Source organism: Scyliorhinus canicula, chromosome 12 (genome assembly GCF_902713615.1).
Source record: "Scyliorhinus canicula chromosome 12, sScyCan1.1, whole genome shotgun sequence".
NCBI lineage: Eukaryota > Metazoa > Chordata > Chondrichthyes > Carcharhiniformes > Scyliorhinidae > Scyliorhinus > Scyliorhinus canicula.
The window spans coordinates 59,453,626-59,477,833 of record NC_052157.1 but is presented as its reverse complement, the minus strand read 5'-3'; the positions used below and the strand labels follow the sequence as shown (position 1 = coordinate 59,477,833).

Here is a 24,208-nt window from a genome sequence, read left to right as displayed (position 1 = left end):
AGCAGTGAGGCCTGTCGGGGTCGGGCACCGATTAGAGGATTGCGGCTGGTTCTGGTCGCCATATGCGAGGGTCCTCCAGAGGGAGATTTACCAGAATGGTTCCAGGGATTTTAGCTCCGAGGTTGGGGTTGGAGGAGCTAGGGTTGGTCTCCTTGAAGCAAAGGAAATTGAGGGGAGATTTGAACGAGGTGGACAAGATGGTGACAGGTTTAGATAGACAAAGGAAGGCTGTTGCCATTTGCTGATGGTACCAGGACTGGGAAGGGGGTGGGGGGGGGGGGGGGGGGGGGGAGAAGGGCACAGATTTAAGGTTTTGGGTGGGGGGGATATGTGCGGATGAACCTTTTTACACATCGTGAGGTAATGACCTGGAACACACTGCCCACGAGGGGGGTGGAAGTGGAGACGATGAACGATATCAAAAGGAAATTGGACGGAGATTTGAGGGAAATAAGCTTGCAGAGATACGGGATAGAGCTGGGGGAATGGACTGACTGGATTGATCTACACTGAGACAGGATAGACTGGATGGGCTGAATGGCCTCCTCCAGTGCAGGAATTACTCGTTTTTCCCTTTTGACCCCTGGAAGGTTTTACCTCCTTTAATGTCCTCAGTTCCCAGCGGAGAAGTCTGAATCTTTTCTCATGTTCCCACCATTGAGAAGAGACTTGTGAATACCTCTGTTGGGCAGCACAGTGGCGCAGTGGTTAGCATTCATTCAGCCCCACGAGCCTGTTACACAGGAACAGGAGGAGGCCCATTCAGCCCCTCGAGCCTGTTACACAAGTACAGGAGGAGGCCCACTCACCCCTCGAGCCTGTTACATAAGAACAGGAGGAGGCCCATTCAGCCCCTTTTCAAACATGTTCTACGGGAACAGGAGGAGGCCCATTCAGCCCACCTCGAATTTGTTACACAGGAACAGGAGGAGGCCCATTTAGCTCCCTGGAACCTATTAGCTAGGAACAGGAGGAGGCACATTCAGCCCCGTCAAGCCTGTTTGGAACAGGAAAAGCCCATTCAGTCATCCTCAAACGTATTATACAGGAACAGGGGTTGGCCCAATCAGCACCCTTGAATCTGGCTGAGAGAGAGAGAGGCAGAGAGAGTGTGAAAGTGGGGAGAGAAAGAGGCAGAAAGTAAGGGGCAGAGAGAAAGAGGCAGAAAGTAAGGGGCAGAGAGAGAGAGGCAGAGAGAAAGAGAGGGTGCAGAGAGAGAGAGATGGTGGGGCAGAGAGAGGGAGAGGGGTGGAGATAGAGTAGCAGAGAAAAAGAGGGGACAGAGAGAGAGCCGGAGAAAGAGAGGAGCAGAGAGCAAGAGAGATCAGAGAGAGGGGCAGAGAGAGAGATGGGGGCGGAGAGAGAAGAGAGAAAGAGGGGTGAAGAGACAGAGAAGAGCAGAGAGAGAGAGAGGTGTTGAGATTTCAGGGAGGGAGTTCCTGGGCTTTGATTCCCCGGCGAGATGAAATGAAATGAATGAAAATGAAATGAAAATCGCTTATTGTCACAAGTAGGCTTCTGTGAAAAGCCCCTAGTCACCTGTTCGGGCGAGGGTGGAGTGAGTGGGAGTGGAATGAGAGGCCCCCCGGCTACAGTTTGGAGCTTTGGGTGTGGTTGAAGGACTGTTCCCTCAGAGCCTCATCCCGCTTGCGGAGGTAGGTGACGAAGAGATGGACGGGTCTGATGGAGCCGAGTTCCTGCGTCAGGCCAGACAGGCAGCCCTTGCAGGTCCTCTTGACAGCAGTGGAGGAGAAGTAAAAGATGATGGGGTCCAGGCTGGTGTTGAAGGTGCTGAGCAGCAGGGCGTTGGTCCGCCAGGAAGGGCTCCTGTGCTGGATGAAGCCCACAAAGTGCGAGATGTTGTATGGAGCAAAGCAGAGCAGGAAGACGAAAAGGGTGGTGAGGACCAGGCCGATGGCACGCTGCTTCTTCTCCGGGCTGATGTGCGACGACGACAGGACAATGCGCACGAAGCTGGCATAGCAGAAGGTGGTGATGAGGAAGGGCAGGAGGAAGAGCACAATGCCCAACTCAAGCCGGAACGGGAGGAGGATCTTCAACTGGCTCTCAGTGAAGTTGTCATAACAGACGTCCTTGTTGGAGCTCTGATTGTTCACGTGACTCAACTCAGTGATGTACACAATGCTGCAGTGTGAAAAGGCACACACCCAGAGCAGGAAGCTGACCAGGACGCCGTAGACGGGCTTCCTGTACATGTTGTACTTGATGGGGAACGCCACACCGAGGTACCTGTCGACACTGACCGCCGTCAGGAACAGGATGCTGCTGTAGACTGCGCTGAAGTAAAAGAGGCCGCTGAGGGGACACAGGAAGTTGGGCAAGATCCAGCGGCTGTCCTTGAACGACTCAATGATCTTAAACGGCAGGAAGAGGAGGAAAGCCAAGTCGGAGATGGTCAAGTTGATGAGGAAGATAATGTTAGGCCCGGCCTTCTGCCTGGCCTTGCACAGAAAGGCGTACAGGGCCAAAATGTTGAAGGGGAGGCCGGTGAGGAGGGCAATGACGTAAATGGTAACGTGGAGCTTCTCAGAGAAGGAGAGCTCGGCCATGCTCGGACATGTCAGCTGCAAATAAAAAGAGAGAGATCGTCAGTGAGTGAGGGTGGCAATTTGACACCTCAGATTTCACACAGACTCCACGATGTTAATGTTGCCCAGTGAGAGAACCGTCCCCATCAGTACTGTACTCCAGTGTTATACAGTGACAGACCCATCCCCATCAGTACTGTACTCCAGTGTTACATAGTAACAGACCCGTCCCCATCAGTACTGTACTCCAGTGTTATATACTGACAGACCCGTCCCCATCAGTACTGTACCCCAGTGTTATATAGTGACAGACCCGTCCCCATCAGTACTGTACTCCAGTGTTAGATAGTGACAGACCCGTCCCCATCAGTACTGTACCCCAGTGTTATACAGTGACAGGCCTGTCCCCATCAGTACTGTACTCCAGTGTTATATAGTGACAGACCCGTCCCCATCAGTACTGTACTCCAGTGTTATACAGTGACAGACCCGTCCCCATCAGTACTGTACTCCAGTGTTAGATAGTGACAGACCCGTCCCCATCAGTACTGTACCCCAGTGTTATATAGTGACAGACCCGTCCCTATCAGTACTGTACCCCAGTGTTATACAGTGACAGGCCTGTCCCCATCAGTACTGTACTCCAGTGTTATATAGTGACAGACCAATCCCCATCAGTACTATACTCCAGTGTTACATAGTAACAGACCCGTCCCCATCAGTACTGTACTCCAGTGTTACATAGTAACAGACCCGTACCCATCAGTACTGTACCCCAGTGTTATGCGGTGACAGAGCCGTCCCCATCAGTACTGTACTCCAGTGTTACATAGTGACAGACCCGTCCCCATCAGTACTGTACTCCAGTGTTATATAGTGACAGACCCGTCCCCATCAGTACTGTACTCCAGTGTTATACAGTGACAGACCAATCCCCATCAGTACTGTACCCCAGTGTTATACAGTTACAGACCCGTCCCCATCAGTACTGTACTCCAGTGTTATATGCTGACAGACCCGTCCCCATCAGTACTGTACTCCAGTGTTATATAGTGACAGACCCGTCCCTATCAGTACTGTACTCCAGTGTTATATAGTAACAGACCCGTCCCCATCAGTGCTGTACTCCAGTGTTATATAGTGAGAGAACCGTCCCCATCAGTACTGTACTCCAGTGTTATACAGTGACAGACCCGTCCCCACCAGTGCTGTACTCCAGTGTTATATAGCGACTGATTCGTCCCCACCAGTACTGTACTCCAGTGTTATACAGTGACAGACTCGTCCCCATCAGTACTGTACTCCAGTGTTACATAGTAACAGACCCGTCTCCATCAGTACTGTACTCCAGTGTTATATTGTGACATACCCGTCCCCATCAGTACTGTAGTCCAGTGTTATATAGTGACAGACCCGTCCCCATCAGTAATGTACTCCAGTGTTATATAGTGACAAACTCGTCCCCATCAGTAATGTACTCCAGTGTTATATAGTGACAGACCCGTCCCCAACAGTACTGTACTCCAGTGTTATATAGTGACTGATCCGTCCCCACCAGTACTGTACTCCAGTGTTATATAGTGACCGATCCGTCCCCATCAGTACTGTACTCCAGTGTTATATAGCGACAGACTCGCCCCAACTGTACTCGTGTTATATACTGACAGACCCGTCTCCATCAGTACTGTACACCAGTGTTATATAGTGACAGACTCGTCCCCATCAGTACTGTACTCCAGTGTTATATAGTGACAGACCCGTCCCCATCAGTAATGTACTCCAGTGTTATATAGTGACAGACTCGTCCCAATCAGTACTGTACTCCAGTCTTATACAGTGACAGACCCGTCCCCATCAGTAATGTACTCCAGTGTTATATAGTGACAGACCAATCCCCATCAGTACTGTACTCCAGTGTTATACAGTGACAGACCCGTCCCCATCAGTACTGTACTCCAGTGTTATATAGTGACAGACTCGTCCCCATCAGTACTGTACCCCAGTGTTATATAGTGACAGACCCGTCCCCATCAGTACTGTACTCCAGTGTTATATAGTGACAGACCCGTCCCCATCAGTACTGTACTCCAGTATTATATAGTGACAGACTCGTCCCCATCAGTACTGTACCCCAGTGTTATACAGTGACAGACCAATCCCCATCAGTACTGTACCCCAGTGTTATACAGTTACAGACCCGTCCCCATCAGTACTGTACTCCAGTGTTATATGCTGACAGACCCGTCCCCATCAGTACTGTACTCCAGTGTTATACAGTGACAGACCTGCGTCCACCAGTACTCTTTCCAAGTGTTGTACAGTGACAGACCTGTCCCCACCAGTACTGCACCCCAATGATACACAGAGACAGACCTGTCCCCACCAGTACTGTACTCCAGTGTTATATAGTGACAGACTCGTCCCCATCAGTACTGTACTCCAGTGTTATATAGTGACAGACCCGTCTCCATCAGTACTATACTCCAGTGTTATATAGTGACAAACTCGTCCCCATCAGTACTGTAGTCCAGTGTTATATAGTGACTGATCCGTCCCCATCAGTACTATACTCCAGTGTTATATAGCGACAGACACGCCCCTACTGTACTCGTGTTATATACTGACAGACCCGTCCCCATCAGTACTGTACACCAGTGTTATATAGTGACAGACTCGTCCCCATCAGTACTGTACTCCAGTGTTATATAGTGACAGACCCGTCCCCATCAGTAATGTACTGCAGTGTTATATAGTGACAGACTCGTCCCAATCAGTACTGTACTCCAGTCTTATATAGTAACAGACCCGTCCCCATCAGTAATGTACTCCAGTGTTATACAGTGACAGACTCGTCCCCATCAGTACTGTACTCCAGTGTTATATAGTCACAGACCCGTCCCCATCAGTATTGTACTCCAGTGTTATATAGTGACAGACTCGTCCCCATCAGTACTGTACTCTAGTGTTATACAGTGACAGACCTGTCCTCACCTGTACTGTACTCCAGTGTTATATAGTGACAGAACCGCCCCCATGAGTAATGTACTCCAGTGTTATCTAGTGACAGACCAGTACCCATCAGTACTACACTCCAGTGTTATATAGTGACAGACCCGTCCCCATCAGTACTGTACCCCAGTGTTATACAGTGACAGACCCGTCCCCATCATTAATGTACTCCAGTGTTATATAGTGACTGACCCGTCCCCATCAGTACTGTACTCCAGAGTTATACAGTGACAGACCCGTCCCCATCAGTACTGTACTCCAGTGTTATATAGTGACATACCCGTCCCCATCAGTACTGTACTCCAGTGTTATATAGTGACAGACGCGTCCCTACTGTACTCTAGTGTTATAGTGACAGACCCGTCCGCATCAGTACTGTACTTCAGTGTTATATAGTAACAGACCCGTCCCCACCAGCGCTGTACTCCTTTGTTATATAGTGACAGACTCGTCCCTACTTTACTCCAGTGTTATAGTGACAGACACATTCCCATCAGTACTGTTCTCCAGTGTTATACAGTGACAGACCCGTCCCCATCAGTACTGTACTCCAGTGTTATATAGTAACAGACCCGTCCCCATCAGTACTGTACTCCAGTGTTATATAGTGACACACCCGTCCCCATCAGTACTGTACTCGTGTTATATAGTGACAGACCCGTCCTCATCAGTACAGTACCCCACTGTTATATAGTGACAGACTCGTTCCTACTGTACTCCAGTGTTATATAGTGACAGACCCCTCCCCATCAGTACTATACTCCAGTTTTATATAGTCAGTACTGTACTCCAGTGTTATATAGTGACAGACCCGTCCCCATCAGTACTGTACTCCAGTGTTATATAGTGACAGACCCGTCCCCAACAGTACTGTACTCCAGTGTTTTATAGTTTTAGATCCGTCCCCATCAGTACTGTACTCCAGTGTTATATAGTGACAGACTCGTCCCCATCAGTACTGTACTCCAGTGTTATATAGTTTTAGACTCGTCCCCATCAGTACTGTACTCCAGTGTTATATAGTGACAGACTCGTCCCCATCAGTACTGTACCCCAGTGTTATACAGTGACAGTCTCGTCCCCATCAGCACTGTACTCCAGTGTTATATAGTCACAGACCCGACCACATCAGTACTGTACTCCAGTGTTATATAGTGACATACCCGTCCCCATCAGTAATGTACTCCAGTGTTATATAGTGACAGACTCGTCCCCATCAGTAATGTACTCCAGTGTTATACAGTGACAGACCCGTCCTCACCTGTACTGTACTCCAGTGTTATATCGTGACATACCCGTCCCCATCAGTAATGTACCCCAGTGTTATACAGTGACAGACCCGTCCCCATCAGTACTGTACTCCAGTGTTATATAGTGACTGACCCGTCCCCATCAGTACTGTACCCCAGTGTTATATAGTGAAAGACCCGTCCCCATCAGTACTGTACTCCAGTGTTATAGTGACAGACCCATCCCCATCAGTACTGTACTCCAGTGTTGTACAGTGACAAACCCATCCCCATCAGTACTATACTCCAGTGTTATATAGTGACAGACCCGTCCCCATCAGTACTGTACTCCAGTGTTATATAGTGACAGACTCGTCCCCATCAGTACTGTACTCCAGTGTTATATAGTGACAGACCTGTCCCCATCAGTACTGTACTCCAGTGTTATATAGTGACAGACTCGTCCCCATCAGTACTATACTCCAGTGTTATATAGTGACAGACTCGTCCCCATCAGTACTGTACCCCAGTGTTATATAGTGACAGACCCGTCCCCATCAGTAATGTACTCCAGTGTTATATTGTGACAGACCCGTCCCCATCAGTACTGTACTCCAGTGTTATATAGTAACAGACCCTTCCCCATCAGTACTGTACTCGTGTTATATAGTGACAGACCCGTCCCCATCAGTAATGTACTCCAGTGTTATATTGTGACAGACCCGTCCCCATCAGTACTGTACTCCAGTGTTATATAGTAACAGACCCTTCCCCATCAGTACTGTACTCCAGTGTTATATTGTGACAGACCCGTCCCCATCAGTACTGTACTCCAGTGTTATATAGTAACAGACCCGTCCCCATCTGTACTGTACTCGTGTTATATAGTGACAGACTCGTCCCCATCAGTACTGTACTCCAGTGTTATATAGTGACAGACTCGTCCCAATCAGTACTGTACTCCAGTGTTATATAGTGACAGACTCGTCCCTACAGTACTGTACTCCAGTGTTATATAGTGACAGACCCGTCCCCATCAGTACTGTACTCCAGCGTTATATCGTGACAGGCCCGTCCCCATCAGTACTGTACTCCAGTGTTATATAGTAACAGACCCGTCTCCATCAGTACTGTACTCCAGTGTTATATAGTGACAGACCCGTCCCCATCAGTACTGTACTCCAGTGTTATATAGTGACAGGCCCGTCCCCATCAGTACTGTACTCCAGTGTTATACAGTGACAGACCCGTCCCCATCAGTACTGTACCCCAGTGTTATATAGTGACGGACCCGTCCCCATCAGTACTGTACTCCAGTGTTATACAGTGACAGACTCGTCCCCATCAGTACTGTACCCCAGTGTTATACAGTGACAGACCCGTCCCCATCAGTACTGTACTCCAGTGTTATATAGTGACAGACCCGTCCCTACTGTACTCTAGTGTTATATAGTGACAGACCCGTACCCATCAGTACTGTTCTCCAGTGTTATCTAGTGACAGACTCGTCCCTACTGTACTCCAGTGTTATATAGTGACAGACCCGTCCCTACTGTACTCTAGTGTTATATAGTGACAGACCCGTCCCCATCAGTACTGTTCTCCAGTGTTATATAGTGACAGACTCATCCTTATCAGTACTGTACTCCAGTGTTATACAGTGACAGACCCGTCCCCATCAGTTCTGTACTCCAGTGTTTTATAGTGACAGACCCGTCCCCATCAGTACTGTTCTCCAGTGTTATATAGTGAAAGACTCGTCCCTATCAGTGCTGTACTCCAGTGTTATATAGTGACAGACCCGTCCCCATCAGTAATGTACTCCAGTGTTATATAGTGACAGACTCGTCCCTATCAGTACTGTACTCCAGTGTTATAAAGTGACAGACCTGCGTCCACCAGTACTCTTTCCAAGTGTTGTACAGTGACAGACCTGTCCCCACCAGTACTGCACCCCAATGATACACAGAGACAGACCTGTCCCCACCAGTACTGTGCCCCAGTATTACACAGTGACAGACACGTCCCCACCAATACTGTACCCATAAGACCATAAGACATTGGAACAGAATTAGGCCACTTGGCCCATCGAGTCTGCTCCGCCATTCAATCAAGGCTGATATTTTCTCATCTCTCCGGCCTTCACCCCATAACCCCTAATCCCCTTATTAACTAAGAACCTATCTATCTGTGTCTTAAAGACACTCAGTGAATTGGCCTCCACAGCATTTTGTGGCAAAGAGTTCCACAGATTCACCACCCTCTGGCTGATGAAATTCCTCCTCATCTCTGTTTTAAAGGATCGTCCCTTTAGTCTGAGATGGTGTCCTCTGGTTCTAGTTTTTCCTCCAAGTGGAAACATCCCCTCCACGTGTACTCTATCCAGACCTCGCAGTATTTTGTAAGTTTCAATAAGATCCCATCTCATCCTTCTAAACTCAACCCCAGTGTTATACAGTGACAGATCTGTATCCACCAATACTGTAGTCCGGTGTTAAACACTGACAGATCTGTATCCACCAATACTGTAGTCCGGTGTTAAACAGTGACAGATATTTCCCCACCAGTACTGTAACCCGGGACAGGATTCTCCAACTCCCCGCCGGGTCGGAGAATTGCCCGGGGCCGGCGCCAATCCCGCTCCCGCCGTGCCCTGAATTCTCCGCCACCAGAGATTCACCGGGGGGGCGGGAATTGCGCCGTGGCGGTCGGCGGGCCCCCCGCAGCGTTAAGCCTCTCCCGCCGGCGGGAATCAAAACACCTACCTGACCGGCGGGATTGGCAGTGCGGGTGGACGCCGGGGTCCTGGGGGGTGCGGGACGATCTGACCCCGGGGGGTGCCCGCACGGTGGCCTGGCCCGCGATCAGGGCCCACGGATCGGCGGGAGGGCCTGTGCCGTGGGGGCACTCTTTTTCTTCCACCTTCGCCATGGTCTTCACCATGGCGGAAGCGGAAGAGACCCCCTCCCCCGCGCATGCGCCGGGATGACGTCAGCAGCCGCTGACACCCCGGCGCATGCGCAAACTTACGCTGGCCGGCAAAGTCCTTTTGGCCCCGGCTGGCGTGGCGCCAAATGCCGTTCACGCCAGCCGGTGGAGCGGGAACCACTCCGGCGCGGGCCTAGCCCCTCAATGCAATGGCTTGGCCCCTAAAAGTGCGGAGACATCCGCACCTTTGGGGCGGCCCAACGCCGGAGTGGTTCACGCCTCTCCAACACGCCGGGACCTCCCGCCCCGCTGGGTAGGGGAGAATCCCGGCCCAGGTATTAAACTGTGTCAGACCTGTCCCCACCAGTACTGTACCCCAGTGTTATACACTGGCACACCCGTCCCCATCGGTACTGTACCCCAGTGTTATATAGTGACAGACTTGTACCCACCAGTATCATACCGTACCCACCAGTACCATGCCCTAGTGTTATACAGTGACGGACAAGTCCCCAGTGGTACTGAAATCCAGTGTGATACAATGGCAAACTCGTCCCCACCAGTACCGTCCTCCAGTGCTTTGCAGTGACAGACCTATCCCCAACAGACCTGTGCACCGGTGTTACTCAATGATAGACCTGTCCCCACCAGGACTGTACCCCAGTGTAATACAGTGATTGACCCGTCCCCACCAGTATTGCATCCCAGTGTTATACAGTGGCAGACTGCCCCATCAGTACTGTGCCCCAGTGTTATACAGTGACACACACTTCCCAACTAGTACTGTACCCCAGTGTTATTCATTCACAGACACGTCCGCACCATAACTGGACCCCAGTGTTGTACAGTGACAAACCCACCCCCAAAAGTATTGTAGTTCAGTGTTATACAATGACAGATCCATCCCCACCAGTACTGTACCCCAGTGTTTAAAAAAAACAAACATTTTATTAGGGTATTTGTAGTTTTTATAATAATAATAAAGATAACAGCAACATAAACAGGGAACATAAAACAATTCCATCTCTATCCCATCCCCTATACTCCTCCACAATAGTCCTCAGTACCGGGGCCCCGCAAGGCTGCGTACTTAGCCCCCTTCTCTACTCCCTGTACACACGACTGTGTGGCAAAATTTGGTTCGAACTCCATCTACAGGTTTGCTGACGATACGACCATAGTGGGCCGGATCTCGAATAATGACGAGTCAGAATACAGGAGGGAGATCGAGAACCTAGTGGAGTGAGGCAGCGACAACAATTTCTCCATCAATGCCAGCAAAACTAAAGAGCTGATCATTGACTTCAGGAAGCAAAGTACTGTACACACCCCTGTCAGCATCAACGGGGCCGAGGTGGAGATGGTTAGCAGCTTCAAATTCCTAGGGGTGCATGATGGAACCATCAATTCACCAGACACGTGTTTTCGATATGAATCTAGGCTTTAATCGACTTACTTCAGAGCCAGCCTGTTACCTGTTGATGAACTCGTAGTGAACTCAGGCTGGCTCTGGACAAGGGTATTTATACAGCTGCACTAGGGGGAGGAGTCATGGGCGGAGCCAAGGGTGGAGCCCAGTACAAGTTCCTGAGTGCTACTCCCCCTAGTGGTAGGATAGCGCTACTGCACGTACAAAGACAGTGTGAATTAACATATATACATCTATATTACATTCACCACATTCACCCCCTGCAAAAAAATCAAGTCCGGCGGGGGTGGTGGTCTAGTCTATAAAGTCAGTCTGTCCGGTGGTCGAATTATCCGCTGAGATCTGCGGAACACCGGGGTTGCAGCCTCTTGCGGTGGCTGGATGGGTGTAGTGTGCTGGGGTACGATGGCGGACTCCAGGGAGGGTTGTATCCGAGCTTCGTACTCTCCTGGTTCGACCGGGGACTGGGGGCGCTGGGGGCTGGCCAGTGCGGGGGCGCAGAACTGGTGGAGCGAGCTCGTGTGCTCGGGAGCGCAAGGGGGTGGCAGCATGGGATGTAGGGTGAGAGGTCCTTCTGTGGGGGTAGAGGGGGCGCTGGATCCGGCGTGTGCCAGATCCCGGAGGGATACTGTGTCCTGACGGCCGTCAGGGAACATGACGAATGCGTACTGGGGGTTGGAGTGGAGCAGGCGCACCTTTTCAACAAGGGGGTCGGTTTTGTGCACCCTGACGTGTTTCCTCAGAAGTACGGGGCCCGGCGTCCTCAGCCATGCCTGAAGTGAGACCCCTGTGGTAGTGCCCCTGGAAAAAGTGAAGAGCCTCTCGTGAGGGGTCTGGTTGGTCGCCGTACACAAAAGGGACCTAATAGCGTGGAGTGCGTCTGGGGGGGACTTCCTGCCACTGGGAGACTTGGAGCTTTCTGGACCGGAGGGTCAGTAGGACGGTCTTCCAGACCGTCGCGTTCTCCCTCTCCACCTGCCCGTTCCCCCTGGGGTTGTAACTGGTAGTCCTGCTCGAGGCAATGCCCTTGTTGAGCAGGTACTGGCGCAGCTCGTCGCTCATGAAGGACGAACCCCGGTCGCTGTATACGTAGCTGGGGAAACCAAACAGGGTGAAGATGCTATACAGGGCCCTAATGACTGTGTGGGAGGTCATGTCGGGGCACGGGATAGCGAATGGGAAACGGGAGAACTCGTCTACGACGTTTAAGAAGTAAACGTTCTTGCTAGTTGAGGGGAGTGGCCCTTTGAAATCAATCGTGAGGCGTTCAAAGGGCCTAGAAGCCTTGACCAGGTGGGCCCTGTCTGGTCTATAGAAGTGCGGTTTGCACTCCGCTCAGGTCGGGCAGTCCCTGGTGCCGCTTTTACCTCCTCGTTGGAGAAAGGCAGGTTTCGGACCCTGACGTAGTGGGCGAGCCGGGTGACCCCCGGGTGGCAGAGGTCATTGTGGATGACTTTTAATCGGTGGATCTGCGCGCTGGCGCATGTCCCGCGGGATAGGGCATCCGGAGGCTCGTTGAGCTTCCCGGGTCGATATTTGATATCGTAATTGTAGGTGAGAGTTCGATCCTCCACCTCAGAATTTTGTCGTTTTTTATTTTGCCCCTTTGCGAGTTTTCGAACGTGAAGGCGACCGATCTTTGGTCGGTGATGAGGGTGAACCTCCTACCTGCGAGGTAGTGCCTCCAGTGACGGATAGCCTCCACGATGGCTTGTGCTTCTTTCTTGACTGAAGAGTGTCGGAGTTCTGAAGCGGAGAGGGTACGGGAGAAAAATGCAACTGGTCTCCCTGCCTGATTTAGTGTGGCTGCTAGAGCTACCTCTGAGGCGTCGCTCTCAACCTGAAATGGAGTGGATTCATCCACCGCCCGCATGACCGCTTTGGCGATGTCCTCCTTGATGCCGTCGAAGGCCTGGCGTGCTCGGCTGACAGGGGAAATCGTGTGGCCCTAAAGAGTGGGCGGGCTTTGTCCGCATATTGAGGGATACACTGGGCGTTTTAGGAAAAAAATCCCAAGCACCGTTTGAGGGCCTTGGGACAATGAGGGGGAGGGAGTTCTAAGAGGGGGCGCATACGGTCCGGGTCAGGGCCCAGGACTCCGTTTTCCACGACATAGCCGAGGATGGCTAGTCTGGATGTGCGGAAAATGCATTTCTCCTTGTTGTATGTGAGATTCAGTTTCTGTGCCGTCTGGAGAAAATGGTGGAGGTTGGCGTCGTGGTCCTGCTGGTCATAGCCGCAGATGGTGACATTGTCCAAGTACGGAAACGTGGCCCGCAGCCCGTACTGGTCTACCATTCGGTCCATTGCTCGTTGGAACACCAAAACCCCGTTAGTGACGCCAAAGGGAACCCGGAGGAAATGGAAGAGGCGGCCATCGGCCTCGAATGCCGTATAGTCCTCCGGGCGGATTGGGAGCTGGTGGTATGCAGACTTCAGATCCACCGTGGAAAAGAGCCGGTACTGGGCGATCTGTTTTACCATGTCTGCAATCCTGGGGAGGGGATACGCGTCGAGGAGCGTAAATCTATTTATGGTCTGACTGTAGTCGACCACCATATGGAATTTTTCTCTGGTCTTAACGACCACCACCTGAGCTCTCCAGGGACTATTGCTGGCCTCTATAACCCCCTCACTGAGTAGCCTTTGGACCTCTGCTCTGATAAATACCCTATCCTGCAGGCTATACCGCCTGCTACGAGTGGCTACGGGTTTACAGTCCTTAGTGAGATTGGCAAAGAGAGGAGGGGGGGGGGCGGATTCGCAGCGTAGCGAGGCTGCAGATCGTGAGTGGGGGCAGGGGCCCTCCGAAGCTGAGGGTGAGGCTCTTGAGGTTGCATTGGAAGTCTAGGCCTAATAAGAGTGGCGCACAGAGTTCGGGCAAAACGTAGAGTTTGAATTTCGAGTAACTAGCGCCTCGGATTGTGAGTGTCGCGGCGGTGCGCCCCTGGATCTGGACCGAGTGGGAGGCTGATGCGAGCGAGATAGTTTGCTGCACGGGGAAAACGGGGAGCGAACAGCGTCTGAGTTCATAGTCGAATTCGAATTCTTCCGCAGAGTTGTCCGAGCGCGGGGATGCCGATCGGGCCCGTGGATCGCACGTGGCGGGCGACGAGGAAGATGGCGTCCAAGATGGCGGCCCCCATGAGTCGCATGTGGCCGGCCGCGTGGTGGAAGTTTTCCAAGATGGCGGCCCCCATGGATCGGCCGTGGCTGGAGGGGGCGGAGTCGGGGCATAGGCCGCAGCGTTTTGGGCCCCGCGGGCCTGCGAGTGAGGGGAGCGATTACTGCGAGTCGCTGGGGAGTTGGAAGCTGGGGCCCTTTTAGTGAGGCACACTCTTGTGTAATGGCCTTTTCGCCCGCAGCTGCTGCAGGTCGCTTTGTGGGCTGGGCAGTGCTGCCGCGGGTGCTGGTTCTGGCCGCAGAAATGGCAGGCTGGAGCGGCATAGTGGCTGGCTGGGGCAGCATGGTGGCTGGCTGGAGCAGCATAGTGGCTGGCTGGGGCAGCATAGTGGCAGGCTGGGGCAGCATGGTGGCTGGCTGGAGCAGCATAGTGGCTGGCTGGGGCAGCATGGTGGCTGGCTGGAGCAGCATAGTGGCTGGCTGGGGCAGCATGGTGGCTGGCTGGAGCAGCATAGTGGCTGGCTGGAGCAGCATAGTGGCTGGCTGGGGCAGCATGGTGGCTGGCTGGAGCAGCATAGTGGCTGGCTGGGGCAGCATGGTGGCTGGCTGGAGCAGCATAGTGGCTGGCTGGGGCAGCATAGTGGCTGGCTGGAGCAGCATAGTGGCTGGCTGGGGCAGCATGGTGGCTGGCTGGAGCAGCATAGTGGCTGGCTGGAGCAGCATAGTGGCTGGCTGGGGCAGCATGGTGGCTGGCTGGAGCAGCATAGTGGCTGGCTGGGGCAGCATAGTGGCTGGCTGGGGCAGCATGGTGGCTGGGCGGCTGCGTAGCACAGGCCTAGGGGAGTCGCTGGTCGGGGGCCCATGATTGGGTCGCGGGGTCCGCGGGGAACGAGTTAAGGCTGCGGAAGGAGACCTCCATCGTGGTAGCAGCTTCCACAGTCGTTTCTAAGTCCTGGGCCCCCTTTTCCAGCAGTCATTGGCGCACATAGTTGGACCTGAGACCCGCTACAAAAACATTGCGTACTGCCAATTCCCTGTGTTCAGCCGTGGTAACCGCTTGGTAATTACAGTCATTGGACAAATTATTAAGTTCCCTTAGGAATTCGGCGAGTGATTCCATCGGCCGCTGGCGGCGAGTCATGAACACATGGCGAGCGTAAACTTCATTAATGGCCTTACATATATTTTATCAGGAACTGCTAGCGCCGCAGTATATGGCTAACCCTCGCGTGCAGTCGACTTAGCTTCTGATCCTCTGTCGTTTCGACTGTGCTCGCTTCTGCCAGGTAGGCCTTGAAGCACCGGATTCAGTGAGAGAAGATTTCTTTACCCTCTGCATCCTGCGGGTCGAGTTCCAGGCGTCCAGGCTTGAGGGCCGATTCCATAATCGATCTTTACTGTTCTTAAGTCGATTAAATTGATGGAACTATCAATTCACCAGACATGTGTTTCCGATGTGAATCTAGGTTTTAATCGACTTACTTCAGAGCCAGTCTGTTACCTGTCGATGAACTCGTAGTGAACTCAGGCTGACTCTGGACAAGGGTATTTATACATCTGCACTAGGGGGAGGAGTCATGGGCGGAGCCAAGGGTGGAGCCCAATACAAGTTCCTGAGTACTCCCAGAGCTACTGCCCCTAGTGGTAGGATAGCGCTACTGCACTTACAAAGACAGTGTGAATCAACATATATACATCTATATTACATTCACCACAGTGCACATCTCCAAAAGTCTGTCCTGGTCCACCCACTTCGACACTACCACCAAGAAAGCACAACAGCGCCTATACTTCCTCAGGGAACTAAAGAAATTTGGCAGGTCCACATTAACTCTTACCAACTTTTACAGATGCACCATAGAAAGCATCCTATCGGGCTGCACCACAGCCTGGTATGGCAACTGCTCGGCCCAAGACCGCAAGGAACTTCAGAGAGTCGTGAACACCGCCCAGTCCATCACACGAACCTGCCTCCCATCCACTGACTCCATCTACACCTCCCGCTGCCTGGGGAAAGCGGGCATCATAATCAAAGACCCCTCCCACCCGGCTTACTCACTCTTCCAACTTCTTCCATCGGGCAGGAGATACAGAAGTCTGAGAATACGCACCAACAGACTCAAAAACAGTTTCTTCCCCACTGTCACCAGACTCCTAAATGACCCTCTTATGGACTGACCTTATTAACACTACATCCTGTATGCTTCAACCGATGCCAGTGCTGATGTAGTTACATTGTGTCGCTTGTGTTGATCTATTATGTATTTTAGTTTATTCCCTTTTCTTCCCATGTACTTAATGATCTGTTGAGCTGCTCGCAGAAAAATACATTTCACTTGCAGCCACCGAAGTTGGCCATTCCCTCAATACAAAATGGAGGAACGCAAAGCTTGCAGGTTAAAATGGACAAAGTTTGCAGCACAAGCAGGCTGCAACAAGCCACTGTGTATTCTGTCTGCTAAGAGAGCAGACAGCACCAAAACAAACATTCCGCATACTAATGAGGCAATCTCCGGGATAGTTAACATGGTAATGGAACAATCCCAGGGACAATGGACACAAATAGGGAAGTGATTGCAACAGTGTATGGGAAACCAGACACCCCGGCACCAGCGGGGTTCGAAAACAAAGCACCTGAAGGTCCGCCCAGTAGCCGAGGAACAGCCTCAGTATTGGGGGGATTCAAACAAATCGATTGGGAAGAGACCCAATCAATTCCCAGCAGGTAGAGGGTCCGCCCAAAAGGGCGCGAAGCCCTAGGACCTATAGAAGACTGGTCCCAAACTTAGTTCGTTCTTCTTGACCAGCCCTCCTCTCTGGACCAGCCCTCTCGACCAGCTTTTTACCGAAGAAGACCTTAACAGAGAGAGAGGAGAGGTTTGGGACAGCAGCCGCCAGCAAGTAAGTGTCTCACAACGATCGCTACCAGTGATAGACACTCCTGACCCCTTTTTAACCCTTACCAACCTGAAGTCTGCAGACCAGAGCAGAGCAAGAGGCCTTGTCCCCTTATCCGGCAGTTCCCTTTAAGGATAAGTATTGGTTTATTTAGTGGTAGGAATAGTTTAATCATCTTAGCGTGTGCATGGGTAGTATTATAATTGTATTATAATAAACTCATTTGTTTGAACTTACTAATTTGTGTATGGTTTATTGCTTTGAACTTGACCTTGAAACTTGTGGCGGTATCTTAACAATACCTGGCGACTCCAGAGCTAAGTAACGAAAAAGAGCCAAATCAAGTGTTAAGCACACTCACCCAGAACGAGCAACATTTAGTGGCAACATCCGACGGGACTCGATTAGAAGTGGCCCCCCCACTCCGAGAGAACCCAGAAATTTGAATCTGAAATCCAATTGGGAAAAGGAAAAACCACAAGTGTTCAAGGAGTTCAAACCAATAATCATAATTCGGAAGTGTGTTTTTGCATGCGTAACTAACAGGGTTGTAAGGTTAAACCGAGAGATTTTTGTCGCGACAAACTGTCGGGAGTTTTCTAAGTTGGAACATAGCGAAAGCCGTACCCGTATTTTAAGCATTGCCTTATCATCCCTCGTTCCAAATTAAAAAGAGAGCATAGAGAAAAGGAAATGGCCATGCAGGCAATGGAACGCCTCATGAACCCAGTGTGAATGAGGAGACAGGTCCCGGGAGTATAGGACATATTTGGTGGGAGAACCTATCTCAAATTCATAAAAAGAATTTAGGAAAAGCACGCAAGACGATGCCAATTGTGTCCTGCTTGGCACAATTGCGAGGCACAGAGGAGGTCGTTCGGACGCTCCGCAAAGAATTAGAAGAGAGGAATAGAATGAGCAAAGTGGATGTCAGGGACATCGAAAAGGAGAATCTAGGTTTAAGGCAATGACTGGCAGAGAAGGATAGAGAGGTGGATGATGCCAAGAGGGCACATCAGTCTTGTCTATCCCATCTGAGCAGTTCCCAAGCCCAGTATGAGAAAGCCTATCAGGATGTGCAGCGCGCAGTTCTGATAAGAGAAGATTCAGAGAAGCAGGTAGAGGCACTGCAAAGGCAATGCTCTGACCTAAAGGCAGCTTTAAGAGCACTACATGCTGCCACCACTGAGCAAAGGCAAAGCACAGTGGATCATGCAAAATGTAGAAAGCAGATTGCGCAGCTGCAATCTCTGCTTTCTGTACAGAATGGGTTCCAAGAGACATTTGGGACCAAATTAGATGAAGAAAATGCCCCAGATTGGCAAGAATTAAGCGAAACCGTGCAGCGTTATGTTCAGGGAACATGTGCGCCAGCAGCGCAACAGAAAAGGAAAGCGCCCCAACCCCCCACAGATCAGATAGCACCCGCACCAATGAACCCAGTCACCACCCAAAGAAAGGCAACCGCAGAAGACGCACCCGAGATCACGTACACCACCCCCTTAACCGTAACACAACTGAGGGACGCATGTGAGAAAATCACCCCGTTCCTCCCCCCTGCAGACCCCCATCAATTTTTCGCAAGAGTGAAACAACAGGCGACCATGTACGGCCTGGATGAGCGAGAGCAAGTTAAGCTCACGGTTTTGAGTTTCGACTCATCGGTTGTAGCAGCCCTCCCCGACCCACAGAACGTTGGAGGAGGCACCCTCGAAGAGATGCATACGTCTATTTTAGACGCGATAGGGTACAACAGAGGAGACCCAGTCAAAGGCCTAAATAATTGTAGGCAGAAGAGGACAGAGCATCCCACAGCATTCGCAGGAAGGCTGTGGATTTATTTCACTGCCGTTTTTTGCGATTTAGACCGAGCACATTTAACCCGCGATAATATGGTTAAATGGACCCGCACCATAATCTCCCACGCCACAGATGCAGAACAGAATGTCTGCGGTTGTTATGACCCCTCATAAGAGGTCCATAATGAAAAATGGGTTTTGAAAAGATTGTCCCGCGCTTGGGAACAATCCGTCCAAGGCAAGGTTAAAGTAAAGACCCCAGAAGAAGCTCAGGCTGCAGCAGATATACAGGCAGTAAGAGCGCACCAAAACCCCGCATGGGTAAACGAAGGAAAGAACAGCCCCCCACAGAAGCCACAAGAATGTTACAACTGCGGACAGTTAGGGCATCTCGTAAGGGAATGCAACGGCCCACAGAAATCTCAGAGAGGCCAGCAGACAGGCACTCTGACCAGGAACAAAGCAAAGCCAATCCATAGTATAGGGACGCAGTCAGGACAGACCAATGTGGATGGAACGGACTGACGGTGTTCGGGCTCCCCCACTTGGGTCTGTGACACCCTCTGGGACTGATCCGGAAGACCGGTGGTCACAGCAAAAATTAGAGGGCAGCCCATAGAATTACTGTGGGACACAGGAGGGTCCCGCACTACCATTAATTCCTCCACTACACCACAGGCAAACACGTGGTCCACTACAGCTTCAATAACCCTCAGCGGCTTTACAGGTCACTCGCAGCAGGGACACATTACTGCCCCTGTATCCATCCAACTAGGGAATATCTCCACCAGACACCCCGTTGTGTTAGTTAATCTGCCCCGCACAGCAGAACACATATGGGCATTGACTTCATGAATGCCCACAGCCTGTCGTTCGATCCAGTAAATCCGTGTGTCTGGCGAATGGCGAAATCTGACAGAGCACCCACAACATTCACAGTAGGAGAGTATGCGAATAGGATTAGCGCTGTAGGCGACTATTGTTTTGACCTGACCATGCTTAGCACAGACAAACAAGTTAGAGCAGTTTTGAACAGACACAGGACAGCATTTGCCAGTCACCGGCACGACTGCGGCAGAATGACTGGACAAGTTCAAGTTACTGGACCTGACCCGAGACCACAGAGACAGTAGCGATTTCCCCTAGAAGCAGAGGGAGAAATTGGAAAGGTTAGAGAGCTTATTAGAGCAGGGTGTACTTAGGACAGTAGCCTCAACTAATAATGCACCTATTTGGCCAGTGAGGAAGCCCGACGGATCATGGCGTCTGACCATAGATTATCGGGAACTCAACAAAGTTACCCCAGCAGTAGCCCCCACGGTAGCAACAAGTCCCGAGACCATGCTCAAGCAGGGACTCCACTCCAAATATTTCACGGTATTGGACATTAGCAACGGCTTTTGGTCAATCCCATTAGCAAAGGCGTGCCAGTACATATTTGGCTTCACATTCAAAGGACAGCAGTATACATGGACATGCCTCCCACAAGGATTCCACAATTCCCCCTCCATTTTCCACCGACAGCTGGCAAATGGACTAGCAAACTTTTCCCGACCTGAATGTCTGGTACAGTATGTGGACGATCTATTACTGCAGACAGACACCAAGGCAGAGCACATTACACTTCTGTCAGAACTCCTGGGACTATTGCAAAGTATTGGATGTAAAGTTAACCCCAGAAAGGCCCAAATATTGGAGAATCAAGTGATGTATTTGGGTACAGTCGTCACACACGGCAAACGCAAGATCGAGTTCAAAAGAATTGAATCGATCGTCAAATTGCCCCTTCCCCAAAATGTTTCAGCCCTCCGGTCGTTTTTAGGACTGTCTGGGTATTGACGGAACCATATCGATGGTTTTGCGACCATGGCAGCCCCACTCTCAGACCTCCTTAAGAAAGGAGCCCCTTGAGAATGGCTTCCGCAGCATACAGAGGCTGTGGAAGAGTTGAAGAAAGCCCTTAGCGCAGCACCCGCGCTACAAGTTCCAGACCAGCTCTCCCCCTTTGCACTAGAGGTAGCTAGCACCGATCTGACCATCTCGGCCGTGCTCCTTCAGGAACGGCACGAGCAGCTACGACCAGTGGCTTATGCCTCACGACTGTTAGACCCCGTGGAGCAAGGTTTCTCAGCCTGCGAAAGGCACCTGCTCACGGTATTCTGGGCAGTACAATATTTTTCGTACATTACCGGACTCAATCCCATCACCATTTTGACCAAACACACCCCCACACAGTTACTTTTAGACGGTCGACTAAAGGACGGTTCAGTGAGCCAGATAAGAGCTGCTAGGTGGACACTTCTGTTACAAGGACGGGACATTACAGTTAAACGAACCAAGACACACTAATTTTTAGCGGACAACCTACAGTATCCAGGACAACCCCATGAATGCGAGATAGTAGCACCCCTACACAACACAGGACCATTCATTGCCAAAACGCCCCCCAGGAAGATAGGGAATTCAAGCCAGAGCCCCCAGCACACAGACACATGTGTCCCACTGAAGATATATGTGGACGGTTCATCCACAGTTTTAGATGGCGAACGCATTACAGGATGCGGGATTTATGTTGAGGATGCACAGGGACGCGCTTTAGAGGAGATATCTCTAAAACTCCCAGGACACTTAGGCGCGCAGGCAGCAGAGCTTGCGGCCATTGCATACATAGTGGACCACCCAGATTCGTTCCCCAGCCCCGCAGACATATACTCGGACAGTTTATATGCCTGTAACAGCCTAACAGATTTTCTACCCCTGTGGAGGACAAGAAGTTTTGTCTCCGCAGACGGGAAGCCCCTTCCATCAGCCCCATTACTCCGACACATCCTAGAACAGGCAAAGGATAGGACGTATGGCATCATTAAGGTTAGAAGCCACCATCGGTCATCCCCCCCTGGAAATGTAAAAGCCGACGCACTGGCTAAAGCAGGTTCCAGGCGAGGTCATTTTTGGACACCCCCAGCTAGCGCACCAGCTAGCGCCCCTGTGAGTTCAGTTCAGGTCTCACAGACAGAAATAGAAGATTTAGTCCAGGCACAGAAGCAGGACGAAAATCTCCGGGAGATTTTAAAAGGAAACTTTGTGGCCCAGTACGACAAATTCAAACACGCTTTGACCACACATGAGGGTGTGATTATAAAAGACAAATTGTATGTGGTTCCTGAAAAGGACAGGAATCAAATGATTGCCTTATTCCATGATGGTCATGGACACCAAGGGATCGACCCTACCACAACAAACCTTAGACAACTCTGTTGGTGGCCCAACTTAAGACAAGATGTTACCCACTATATCGAGAATTGTTTAATTTGTGCACAGAATAACCCGGAGAGGTATTCAAAGAAGGCACAACTCAGCCACACTCGCCCCGTTAATGGCCCCTGGACTAACCTCCAGATCGATTTTATAGGTCCATTGCCCCCTTGCAGGAATGGCTATAAATATGTTCTGGTGGTCATAGATACCTTTACCAAATGGGTAGAGGCATTCCCTTCCCGCACCAACACAGCAAAGACAGCCACAAAGATCCTGACCCACCACATCTTTACGAGATGGGGACTCCCCAGAAGTATAGAATCAGATCAGGGATCTCATTTTACAGGGCGGGTCATGAAGAACGTCCTGACCATATTCGGAATGAAACAGAATTTTCACATTGCGTATCACCCCCAGTCAAGCGGGATAGTGGAACGCATGAATCGGACTCTAAAATCAACCATCAGGAAAATGGTACAGGAGAACAATTTGACTTGGGATTCAGTGCTCCCATTCGCTCTAATGTTCATAAGAAATACTGTTTCATCATCTACAGGTTTCACCCCACACACACTCATGACCGGACGCCCTATGAAAGGATCAGAATTCCTTTTAGGACTCGACATGACCAGCCCAGAAGTGACGGCCCTCACACACGAGAAAGCCGTTAAACAACTAGTTGAGACTATAAGGTCTGCTCAGCTAGCAGCCGCAGTAAAATTGGGTAAAAGGCGGAAACAGAGCAAGGCCTGTTTCAACAAAAATGTCCACACCACAGAATTTCAGGTTGGGCAACAAGTGATGTTATCCGTATATAACCCCAGCACTTTTTTGGCACCAACATTTTCCGGCCCGTACTCAATTTCGGAAAAATCAGCCCCTCAGTATATCGGATAAAGTACCCAAACGGTAAGACTGCGTGGTTACATATAAACCAGCTAAAGGCTTATGGAACACAGTCAAACCACTCACACCATGTCCTGCTAGACGCAGCAGAACACCTCGCCCCGCCCACAGGAGACACATTTCACCCCTCCCCCTCACAGACCAGCACCTCATCGGACTCGACCTCGGCCCCGCCCACTGACTTCAGACCACGCCCCGGAACGCCCACAAGCTGCCACAGCAGAGACAGTGACTGTGAGACTGAGGACAGCCATAGCACTCCACCCTACAGCCCCCACTTCAGCGACTTCGACCACGACTCCAGTGACCCCATGGAGATCACCTACATTAAAAATCCAGACCCACCACCCAACACTGACGACCCCGACAATGCTCCTTCAATTTTAGACCCCACGCTTTGGAACAGGGACAATTCATGGAGACTTGTCCGCAATGACGAGAGTGACCCCCGGTCATACAATGCAAAAATTGCATGCCTGATCCATACAAGGGTATGGGATCCGGGAGAAGAGGATGACTTGATGTCTGACTCCCGACACGGCAACCCTTTTGCGACCCTGTTCGCAGAGAATGAGGAGAAGTGAGGTGTCCAGATGATGTAAAAAGAGGAACTGCTTGAGAGAAGCGCTGTCCTTTCTGATGGAACCTGCACGGATGTTTGTATGTTTGTTTGTTAAATGTTTGCTATGGAGATTGGCCATTCGGTTTTCAGCTGAAAAGCTTGTGACCATCTCACATACCCCCGCCATATCACTGGAAATGTCTTCTGCTGAATCGATCAATGTTCACGACTTGTCTTCTGTTTACAGATGTTGTTCCCGACAACATTTAATCTGAAATGTCTGAAGCCCAGCTCAAGGCTTCACCCTTCACCCCACTAGGAGCATCTTGGCTCCCCCCTTTTTTTTAGGTGCCCCTCTATTCTGGGAATAGAGGCTGCAATTCAACAATGACTACATTCTTGCCCGTTCGTTTCAGGTCGCTCAGGCAGTGGAGAAACGGCATTGAGGACCCGCCCTGTCTGAGGACCCCCCTCTGGTCAGCTAAGCTCGGGTACAGCACAGCACGCCCTACCCGGGG

At 51.0% G+C, this 24,208-nt stretch overlaps 1 protein-coding gene across 1 annotated transcript in view; it reads right to left on the bottom strand.

Annotated features, from left to right (window-relative positions):
* Positions 1 to 1,535: 1,535 nt before the first annotated feature.
* The window catches only part of LOC119974577 (free fatty acid receptor 2-like), a 47,649-nt gene continuing 24,976 nt past the window's right edge, over positions 1,536 to 24,208 (bottom strand). Inside the window, exon 2 of the mRNA XM_038813598.1 lies at positions 1,536 to 2,585. Within this exon, the coding sequence (XP_038669526.1) occupies positions 1,590 to 2,570 (981 nt within the window). The 5' untranslated portion in view covers positions 2,571 to 2,585 and the 3' untranslated portion in view covers positions 1,536 to 1,589. The remainder of the gene's footprint in view (positions 2,586 to 24,208) is intronic.